This window comes from Ricinus communis, chromosome 1 (assembly GCF_019578655.1).
Source record: "Ricinus communis isolate WT05 ecotype wild-type chromosome 1, ASM1957865v1, whole genome shotgun sequence".
Taxonomy (NCBI): domain Eukaryota; kingdom Viridiplantae; phylum Streptophyta; class Magnoliopsida; order Malpighiales; family Euphorbiaceae; genus Ricinus; species Ricinus communis.
The window spans coordinates 6,535,177-6,546,090 of record NC_063256.1 but is presented as its reverse complement, the minus strand read 5'-3'; the positions used below and the strand labels follow the sequence as shown (position 1 = coordinate 6,546,090).

General features: G+C 35.4%; 3 protein-coding genes across 5 annotated transcripts; 2 read left to right on the top strand and 1 right to left on the bottom strand.

The window, feature by feature from the left end:
• The first annotated feature begins 468 nt into the window (after positions 1 to 468).
• LOC8285858 (exosome complex component RRP4 homolog) lies at positions 469 to 3,943 on the top strand. Its single transcript, XM_002524753.4, has 7 exons — positions 469 to 749; positions 885 to 986; positions 1,082 to 1,127; positions 1,296 to 1,385; positions 2,466 to 2,531; positions 2,647 to 2,715; positions 3,356 to 3,943. The coding sequence occupies exons 1-7, from the start codon at positions 592 to 594 to the stop codon at positions 3,791 to 3,793; spliced, it is 969 nt and encodes a 322-aa protein (XP_002524799.1). The 5' UTR covers positions 469 to 591; the 3' UTR covers positions 3,794 to 3,943.
• A 363-nt stretch (positions 3,944 to 4,306) lies between these two features.
• On the bottom strand, positions 4,307 to 7,247 carry LOC8285857 (auxin-binding protein T85). Its single transcript, XM_002524752.4, has 5 exons — positions 7,118 to 7,247; positions 6,804 to 6,910; positions 6,496 to 6,699; positions 5,618 to 5,685; positions 4,307 to 4,662 (listed from the first exon to the last, which is right to left on the bottom strand). Exons 1-5 carry the CDS (start codon positions 7,233 to 7,235, stop codon positions 4,551 to 4,553), a joined length of 609 nt encoding a protein of 202 aa, XP_002524798.2. The 5' UTR covers positions 7,236 to 7,247; the 3' UTR covers positions 4,307 to 4,550.
• An 86-nt stretch (positions 7,248 to 7,333) lies between these two features.
• LOC8285856 (transcription termination factor MTERF4, chloroplastic) lies at positions 7,334 to 10,685 on the top strand. 3 transcript variants are annotated; one of them, XM_015722746.3, is made up of 4 exons: positions 7,406 to 7,486; positions 7,747 to 7,800; positions 8,234 to 9,909; positions 10,498 to 10,685. In XM_015722746.3, the coding sequence occupies exon 3, from the start codon at positions 8,245 to 8,247 to the stop codon at positions 9,817 to 9,819; it is 1,575 nt and encodes a 524-aa protein (XP_015578232.1). In that variant the 5' UTR covers positions 7,406 to 7,486; positions 7,747 to 7,800; positions 8,234 to 8,244; the 3' UTR covers positions 9,820 to 9,909; positions 10,498 to 10,685. The 3 variants fall into 3 exon arrangements, with proteins under 3 accessions (XP_002524797.2, XP_015578231.1, XP_015578232.1); XM_002524751.4 differs by lacking the exon at positions 7,747 to 7,800 and having other exon boundaries at positions 7,334 to 7,486; XM_015722745.3 differs by lacking the exon at positions 7,747 to 7,800 and having other exon boundaries at positions 7,352 to 7,486; positions 8,116 to 9,909.
• Positions 10,686 to 10,914: the final 229 nt, after the last annotated feature.

Sequence of the window (10,914 nt, the reverse complement as noted above, 5' to 3'; positions counted from 1 at the left end):
CTTTTTTGACAATTAGACCTAATAAATATTATAATCTATAAATTGGAGATTAAGATTAAGGTTACTAATTTCAGAATTAATAGAAATTAGAGAAAGGAGAGCTAAGGAAAAGTGATTCTAAACACATATAAGATAATATTTACCCTAAGGTTATATCATTAATAAATTTATTTTAATTTTTGACATATTTAATAATTTTTTATCTTTTATTTATATTTGTAAAAATTTAAAAAAAATTTACAAATTATATTTTAAAAACACCAATTTATTATTCTTTTACAAATTGTAACTATTAATTATTAATTTTAAATATTCAATCTTGCAATTCTCCTTTGAAAATATTTAAATACTAAAAATGTAATTATCTCTTATTTTAATAAAAGGAGCATATGTGCTATAGGATGAACATTATGTATGGCTCAATATTAATTGAATGAAATGCGGCCCAATTTTTAGGCCCATCTAGGATTTTAATCTTCTTCACTCTCGAAGAGCAAAGTGAAATCCAGGGTTTAAATTTTCAAAAAAAAAAAAAAAAAGTCCAGGGTTTAGGGTTTTTCTCCATTTTGTGCAGAGAGAACCAGAAACAAAATGAGAGAAATACAGCTACCCTTGAATCAAACACAGAAGATAAGACTACAAAGAGCTCTTCAACAGCTCGAATCTTTACATTCTAAAGTGCATTCCGATGCTTCCGTCACCGTCGCTGACACTATCCCTATCAGCCTCGAAGACGGCAATATTCTCAAGTATCTTCTATTATTCTCTTGTTTTGCTTTCCGTTTTCCATTTTTATTTTTCTTCAATCTTAGATTATTAATATATGTATGTTTGAGTAATCTTTTTTTTTTTTTTTTTTTTCTTTCTTGTGATGAAAACTCAAGGGGACATGGAACCGCAGAGCGCGACGGTGAAGTGGTGGCCACGACGTGTGGAGTGGTTGAGCGCGTTAACATGCTAGTTTATGTACGGTCTTTACGTTCCAGGTGCTTGTGTTATCAGGTTTATTAAAGCTTTTTTAATTGGTGATCGTTTGTTGGTTTAGGATTGTGATTAATTGAATATTGCTCTTTATTTTTAGGTACAAGCCTGAGGTTGGTGATATTATTGTGGGGCGGGTAATTGAGGTAATTAGATAGCGCCATGTCATTACTTCTGTTATGAAAATTTATTTTTGTTAGAGAGTTTTACTATTTTCATTTGTTTCATGGAAGGGTAATTGAATGCTGGGTTTGTTTCGTTGAAGGGTTATTTTCATTTTTTACTTTTTTACCTACGCGTTCATTATTTTCCAGGTTGCACAAAAGCGATGGAAATTGGAAATTAATTTCAGTCAAGATGCTGTTTTGATGCTTTCTTCAATGAACTTGCCTGATGGTATTCAGGTATCTTGTCATCCCTTTTAGCACACTTCTTTGGTTCTTGAAACATCTTTTTGACTTTTTGTGTGAAGTGTTGATCAAATTATGGGAATCGTCCTTTAAATTTTCTAAACCGAAGCTTTATGCAATGCTAGTGATTGAAAGTAGAGCCTTGGGAAACGCTCTCAACTTGGATGTGCGTGTCCTGAGCTCATTTATCATAGTCAGTTGAAAGACTGTTGTCAGCTTAGATGCTCGTGCATTCTAAGCAACATTTGCTGATAGAGCAGCATGTGCTTAGAATACTTGTCCTGGAGCAGGTGTTTATGTTGATGATATTTGCTTTTGCCTTTTGAATTGGAGGTGAAAGTGGAAAGAGTTATAAGAAAGTGGAGTTACATATGTCAATTGATGGTTCAGCTGTGCAAACATCATTTATGCCGTCGGGATTATTCATGTCTTTCTTATTTGTTGGATCTTTGATGTGAGCAATATTGGTAAAGAAAAAGAAGAACTGCATCTACCTGTTCTTATTATTTGTTCAATTACAAACACTGAGTGAGCAGATTGATATGTTCTTGATTGAAATCCAAAAGAAGCTCTTAACTGTTTGACTATCTATTTCAGTTTAGTTGAGCTTGCACACTGTGTATGAACGGATATAGGTTTAGAATGGCTTCTTATTATTGCTCCCCTTGGCAATTCCTCTATTATAAGCTTTTTACATTTTGGATTTGGATAATGCAGGGCATGTTGTTACAGTTGTAAAAACTTGCACTATAAGGCTTGAACTGTGGACCAGTACTTAGCAGCTTTTTGCATGAAGTGGTTGTTTGAACTGTGGACCAGTACTTAGCATCTTTATGCATAAAGTGGTTGTTCTTGAGTCTTTAATTTGCAAGCTTTTGGCTTTGGTCCTGAGATTATTGGTCTTGGCAGTGGTTATGGCATTTATATATTGACTTTTCCTAATCATAAAAGTATAATGTATGGAGCACGATCATATGAAGTATGAATTTTTTGTTTGTTTGTATGTTTGTATTGAGTATTTGTTTGCTTTCTTTCTTGACTAAATATGTATTGCCTTCACAATTTTAATGCTAGAGGCGGAGAACTGCTCTGGATGAACTTAACATGCGTAATGTTTTTGAGGAGAATGATGTTGTTTGTGTAAGTCCGCAGCCACACGTTCTTACTTTATTTTTCGACACTGTTTGACCATCTAACATGGAGGAATGAGTTCAAAACAAGCACATAATGTAGTATTGGGCATACCCTTTTTCAGGCTGAAGTTCGTAATTTTCAGAATGATGGCAGTTTACAGCTGCAAGCAAGAAGTCAGAAGTATGGAAAGGTTTGATATCTGTTTTGCGTTTTCAACTGTTTACACACATTTCTAGGGCCTCTGATGTGTATATGTACGTATCGAGTGGAAATTGAAGTACTATGATATCCTTGACATGCGAAAAGAAAGATGAAGCTAATGGATTCAATGTAACTCAATAAGAAGAGGAGGATAAGGGAAAAAAGTAAACAAAAAAAGAAGAAGAGAGAAAATGACTGAAACAACAATATCAAAAAAATGGAAGAATCAGCATAGTTATCCTGAAAAAGCATATCTAGCATAGGTCTTTATGGGTTTTGGAGTGCTTTTAGAACAATGAGAACTGCTTTTAGAAACTAGTGACTTATTCATTACAAGAGTAGGATGAAAGGAAGATGCTTTTAGATTTCCATTTGTTATGCTAATGCCGTTGTCTTTTCAGTTCCTGATATGTTGTTGCAAAGAATATTACTTGTGCATTAATCTGATTCTGTGATTTACAATAGTTGTCTTTTCAGTTCTTGATACGTTGTTGCAAAGAATATTACTTGTTCATTAATTTGACTCTGATTTACGATAATGAATTATAGCTTTATCTTACGTGCTCTTTCTTTTCTTCCCTTTTCCACATTTGGTACCTTGGTACTACCATGTTTTGCTACTTGTACAGCTTGAGAAGGGTCAACTGCTGACAGTCTCTCCTTATCTAGTGAAAAGGCAAAAACAACACTTCCATCATCTAGTACAGTATGATGTTGATTTGATACTTGGATGCAATGGATTTATATGGGTCGGCGAACATGTTGATGCCAGAGACAGTATGGTAGAAGATCAAGTAAACGAAACTGAAGACCAGGATACGAAATCAAATAAAACTTTTGAAGAGGTACCACTAGAGACAAGACGGAACATATGCCGCATTGCGAATGCTGTCCGTGTATTATCAACTTTAGGCTTCAGTTTAACTTTGGAAGTGATATTGGAGACTTTTAGCTTGAGTAGCACATTGAATTTAGGCATAGATGAGATGCCTGGGCCAGAATTCCATGTTTTGGTAGCAGAGAAAGAGGCTGAGCGGAGGAGTTCATTGACAAAAAAGAAGAGATGATGCTGATCTTCGATCGTGAGCCAAGAGTTTAAGAAGCTACATAATTTAGACATTCTGAAAATTGTCATGTATTAGCTACTGGAAGGGAATGTTTGGTGCAATTAGCAAAAATACTGTTTCAAAATATGGAAATTGTGTGTTGATTGTTTACCTAGCTTTTGTTGATGGCCAAACCCTGTGTCTAGAATCCAGGAGAATTTGAACGCAAAACAATACACGGACATAGGAGAATTTGAACCCTGTGTGTAGAATCCAGCTGTATTAAATTTAGAACATAGGCTATTCTTTCCTTTACTCTTCCTTGCCTCCAGAAGAATTTGAACGCAAAACAATAAACTGTCATCTACCTTTTGTGCTTCCTGAAATTATCATCTAAGTGATGATCACAATCAAAGGCCACCACAAGAATCACAGGCTGGAGGTTATTAGCTACCATCTCCTTCCACTTTCCATTTTACTTTTTTACCATCGTTTGAGAGAAAGAAATCGTCATTTGTCAGAGTGGGAGCACAGTTAAAATTTTAATTTGTCGTAAATCTAGGTATAAAGAATTGCAATTTAAGGCCTGATAATAGACCCCCAAACACCACTCAGGTACTCCCTATTTAACTTTGAGAAATTTGCATCTTCTCCTTCTAACAACTAATGTTACTGTACGGGTCAAGAGATCTCCTATTATCCTCTTTGGTAAGAAAACTCAAACGAGTACTTTATAGAAACAGCACAACTTTGTAGTCACATGCACAAACAATTGCAGTCAGAGCTCATCTTTTGGAGGTGCTTGAACTTGAAGACACTGTTCGTCCCAATAGTATGGATACTTCAATTTTGCAGCAATATGAGGCATGAACCAATCATCATATATGAACCTGGAGACAGACAAGAAAGAAACAGAGCTGAGAGGGAGAGAGAGCATCTATTTCTCAAGTCTGCATAAAAATAAAAAAGGACATGCATAAGGCTTGGGTTAACTGTATACAGCATTCCATCTCATTCTATAGTAGCAGTTTCCTCTAGTAAGTAAGAAATTTTATTAGCAAGAACATCCAAAATGGCATTAGTGTTTAAGATCATCGCATAACACCATAGTTGTTAAAGGCACCCCTGAGGTGCCAGGGCCTAGTGCAGCAAACACTGAAAGGTGGGCTACACTACTGATGGAAAGAGCCACTATAGAACACAATTTCCTCTACAAAGGAGTTTATATTGGTAGTTGAGAATCAGGTTATCAAGTGAAATTCCGTCTTAATGCATGTATCAATATTTTGAGGTTGATGTTTTCCTTCAAAACAATGAAATCGATAATTTCTCCTCTCCCATAAATAGGGGCGAGTCCAGAATAAATACTAAGTGGTGGCAAATCTTTTTCTTCCTATAACAAAAAGAAACAAATGTCATATAAAAACAATTAGTGGGAGCAAAGTATAAATTTTAAGTGGGGGCAAAGTAATACATTAAAATTTCAGAGGGCCAGTGGAGCAAGTGCCCCTATTGCTCTCCATGTGGATTCACCAATGCCCATATATAAGGAGAGAAATGCTAAAGGTGCCACAGTCAAATAAACAAACATTAAGTTAAAACTAAAGGGCGCACTTGCAACACTAACAAACATCAAATATAACATTCATAATAGCTGAAAGGAGAAAGTCTTGAAAGCTTATCTGATAATTGCAACGAAGCGAAGGTTTAACCAATGAACTTATACCAAGAAATGCATGATCTAGTGAGATATTCTTTTTGACAACAGAACAGGAAAAAAAAAATACAAACAGTAATGAACTGCTGATAAATATTAAGTCCAAGAGAAGAAGAAATATGACATACACTTTGACTGGTGGACGTGATATTACAACAAGCACTTGCAAGTCCTCATGTTCATTTGTATTCCATACCTGAAATATGATAGAAAACAGAGTAAACAAGAGTGGCTAAACAACACCCTGACTCTCTTTTATGAGTTGAAAAGAAATAAGAAAAAGAATGAAGAATTATTTGAGATTGATGAGTCACAGACTCACAGCTGGTAAAAAGATATGGATGCAAAATGAAAATTTCTAGAAACACAACTCGGCAGTACAAACATAGGGAGTAGATGATTACTTATGGTACTAAACAGAAGTTTTTCTCTCAATCTTCTGAACTTATCTTGCTTTTAGTTATTTATATTGAATAACAAAGAATAACATTTTAGCATTGGTTAAGCAACAAAGAAAATACCAATCCTTGTTTACTAGTTCCCAAATTAACCCTTTGCAATTGGCAAAGTGAAACCGCCTTCTAGGTTTCCAAGATGCACATCAGATATCCAGATATCTAAAGAATATCTTTAGTTAACCATGTTTGGTTGCTCAAGTAGATATATAAGAATTCAGCATTTGAGGTTCATTTTACAGAGCTATAGACAGAGTAGAGTGGGTTGCAACCCATTTTTTGGATTATGTAGATCAGTTAACCATCTACATAACTTGGGATGAAACAATATATTATAAAAACTGATATACTATCACCTATAGCATCTCAAAGATTTGCTAGACAACAAAAAAAGAAAAAGTAAAGTCATAGAAACCACTGCAATAATTCTACTAACTATAAATTCCTCCAACAATATATTGACTGGAGGCATAAAGAGTTTCTCATAGTAATAGATCAACAATGCAAATTAATTAATATCCCATAAAAAAACTATAAAAAGTGGGGTGTACCTGGTGAGCATCATTGACAGGGATATGGAATGTGCTATTAGGAAAGATAAAATATTCTTGTGGTTTTCCAGGAAACTTCTCATGTGAACTTGAAGCAAGATAGAGAGTGCCACTTCCTTTCAGAACAACAAAAATTTCTTCGCATGAGTGTCTGTGGATTGGTGTATGTGAACCTGGAGAAAATGTTTGAAGCCACACCTCCACCTGTCAAATCCATAAAATGTTATGAGACAATCGCTAATTTAAAACCAATATTAAATTCATTCTAAAAATTAGAAAATGTAAAATTGGAACTCTAACTGGTATACCTCTTTCATGCCATGCAAGGCAGAACCAGCAACAGTTATGTGAGACAAACCTCCTCTTCCATAACTATCCTCTGAAAGCTTACTAATATTCCTCACAAGTGGCAAACCTATATCACAAACCCACCAATTTGTTTTATGAAAAATAATTATATACAAATAAATAAATGCAGAAGAAAAAGAAAAAACAATAGCATATTTCTATCAAAACAGTCCTAAAGTGAGGAACCAAAATCTCACTAACTTCCAAGTATATTCACTTATTTTTGTTTCCGCCGCGAGTAAAATAAATATGTTGAGAAATAAGAGAAACTGACCCTTGATTGGGCATTGAGAAGCATTTGTGGTAGTTTCAGATAATACGATCAAACTTAGGAAGAGAAAACTCAAGAAACGCCATCCCATTTTTCTCTCGATTTTTCTTCTATCTACCATCTAGACCTGGTCACTGGCTATATTTTCAAAAATTCCAGTTTATTCCTTATTCTTTGATCTGGGCTGGGCTTCAATCTTTCATTTGGGCCTAATTATCTATATGCTTTTGTCATCAGCCCAAGTTTTAAAAGAATTTCTGATTTCTGTGATATTATCACTTTTTTTTTTTTTTTTTTTCTTTCGTCGAGAACGATACTGGGAATTTGAAGAACCCGGAGGCATATCTTACTTCGAACAAATTTCGTGTGCAGGTAATTAGTATTATTCCTCTTTTTCTTTTTATTAACGGTTCAAACATTTAACTTTTATGGTTAATATAAGTTAAAATTAGCTATATGGTGAGAATATAATGCTTTTCTTGTTCTTCGTTTGAATTGGTGACGTGATGGAGTGAGCTAAAGAAAAACACTTCCATGTTTGTTTTAACATTTGTAAAGATTTTAAGTCACAGTTCCTTTCTTTCAGCTGCTAGACTGAGAAATTATTCTTCTTTTTTGTTTTCCTTTTTCAGTGTGTGAGATAGTGGAGGAATATAACAGAAATTGAGCTTCCCTTAAAGCTTAAAGCAAGTTCCTTTGATAACTCACAAGCGAATTTTTAGCTCTAGTTTTTCATTTTCTTCTAGGGTTTATGAAAAGTTAGCCTTGACTTTGAGTCATCATATGCTTTATACACTAACATTATCCTGCTAATTATAACCCACAAGTCATTACCAAGGCTTAATGAAACAAAATTCACGAATTTTAATGTTGCACGCATGGAGTCGTAAGTATCTTACTTAGTGCAAGGGGAAGAATTGGTTTTTCGAGAATTAGCCCGATAATAATTGATTGCAGAGTTTATTCTATCAATTCAACCCTAACTTGCCTATGTTTCTCAGTGGGATCAATGTTACTTTGCCTTGCTCAATTTTGGACTTTGGTTACAATATTTCTACATTGCCTAGGGAGGAGGATCGGTTTGCATATCATAATCTTCCAGCTTCCATCTCTGTGCAGATAAGCAACATATGCTGAAGATGGGAAGCTATGCTGGCATTACCAGACCCAGTTTTTTGCTTGTACATTCAGATTTACCCATTCTTATATATGGTAAACCAAAGTTAAAATCTGTGCTACCTCTTGGCATTCCTAGGGACAACACAAGGAGGATGAGCTTGATTACGAAAATTCGGTGTTCAATTGCTGAGAGAACATTCAAATCAAGTTCTACAGATTCATCTACGCCCAAAATGAAAAATGTTCGTTTGGGTCGGAAGCAAAGAGGTTCCTCATCCCTATATACTAGTCCTAGTTTGCTAGATATGAAAAATAACAAGATAGCAAATCGCGCCAAGGTTTATGAATTCTTACAGAGTATTGGTATTGTCCCTGATGAGCTTGATGGGTTAGAACTTCCTGTCACGGTTGAGGTCATGAGGGAACGTGTGGATTTCCTCCATCAATTAGGTCTTACTATCGAAGACATTAACAACTATCCTCTTGTTCTTGGCTGCAGTGTGAAAAAGAACATGATTCCTGTCCTTGACTATCTTGGCAAATTGGGTGTTAGGAAATCCTCTTTCACAGAGTTCTTGAGAAGATACCCACAAGTGCTTCATGCTAGTGTCGTTGTAGACCTTGCTCCAGTGGTCAAGTATCTTCAAGGGATGGATATTAAACCAAATGATATTCCTCGGGTGCTTGAGAAATACCCAGAAGTTATGGGGTTCAAGCTTGAAGGAACCATGAGCACATCAGTGGCTTATTTGGTTGGAATTGGAGTGGCAAGGAGAGAAATTGGAGGTATTTTAACTAGATACCCTGAGATTTTGGGTATGCGAGTTGGCCGAGTAATCAAGCCTTTTGTTGAGTATCTTGAAAGTTTGGGTATTCCTAGACTAGCTGTAGCTAGACTGATAGAAAAACGGCCATACATCCTTGGGTTTGAATTACAGGAGAGGGTTATACCAAATGTCGAAACCCTTCTGAAGTTTAATGTAAGTAAAGCCACACTTCCGTCTGTGGTAGCACAATATCCTGAGATTATAGGTCTTGACCTGGAGCCGAAGCTTCTTCGGCAACAGAGTTTGCTTCATTCAGTTATTGAGTTGGGTCCTGAGGAGTTTGCTAGAGTTGTGGAGAAGATGCCACAAGTCATTAGCCTTAGTAGAATACCTATTGTGAAACATGTGGACTTCCTGAAGGAATGTGGTTTCTCCATGCAACAAGTGAGGGAGATGGTTGTGAGATGTCCCCATGTGCTTGCTTTGAATATTGACATTATGAAACTTTGCTTTGATTACTTCAAAATGGAGATGAAAAGGCCTTTGGATGATTTGGTTATTTTTCCAGCATTCTTCACATATGGTCTCGAGTCTACTATAAAGCCAAGACATAAAATAGTTGCCAAGAAGGAGTTGAAATGTTCACTATCATGGCTTCTTAACTGTTCAGATGACAAGTTTGAGCAAAGAATGGACTATGAGACCATTGACATGGAGGAGATGGAAATGCCATCATTTGACATGAATAATTTCATGGAACCTAGGAGTGATGAGACTGATTCCGAATATGAGGATGACAGTGAAGATGAGGACATCTAGTCAATGGGTCAAGTTTAAACAGTGGTCTGCTCTGGAGAATCTTGGATTTGTGAAATTGGATCTTCATATATAGTAGGTGTAATTTTAGAGGTAAGCAATTTTCTTTGGAGCAATTCAAAGCATTTGAGTATTTATTTTCCATGTTCGTGTATAATGAAAAGAATCTGATGCTTACATTTCCAGTTCTATTTATTTTGTTTTTACTGCCCAGTATTTATATTTGATCTTGGAAATATGGACCTTAGTTATTCGTCTAGCACGTTATGTGTGAACCATCTTAATTTTGGTTCACTTTGTCTGCATGTGTATATTTTGGAGAATGAGGATTCTTTAGTTGCAAGTTTTTCGACAAACTAAAGATTGGATCCACCAGATCATGGGTAGTTTATTAAGGACATTATGGATTGGCTAAGCCATGTAAGGCTGTTTTTACATTGCAATTCATGGTCTAAACGCTGCAAGGTTTCAGAGAAAACAATTGATGTATGTAGCCTTGTCATATTTCGTTAATGTGGTTGATTGCCCTCTGGTCTGACCTTATTTAACCTCAGTTATGAATAGCTGAATTTGTGACGATCTTAAGTTTTTTTTTTTTTTTTTTCCGTCTTTCTTTCTGTTACCTATTTGCTTTATTGGAATCACTGTTGATTACTAACAAGTTTGGAACTTGTTTTACAGCTGGACCTTGGTGGAATCACATTATTTCTGTATTTCTTCAAATGGTGCACGGAGAAAAGACCAGTGAAGATTGAGAATACACCCTCTGCTTTAGGTGGGCACTAGATATTCAGGTTTTGTAAGTAAATATGAAGGAATCTGATAGGTACAAATAGACGCCATAATATGAGCCAACCTTTATTTTTCTAGTTCTTTCCTTTCGTATCAGTATCATATCTCTCTTTAGGTGATCGAGTTTGGCCATCATTTAGATTATCATTTTCTTAATGTTGGCGTTATGTCCAAACTTGTAAACCAAAATTTTATCCTAGATTAATGTGTCAATCGAACAGAGTAATCATGTAACCATGAAGGTACTTCATGATTTTAAAAATAAACTAAGCCCATGAGATGAAGAATGTACATTTAGAAGGAAGG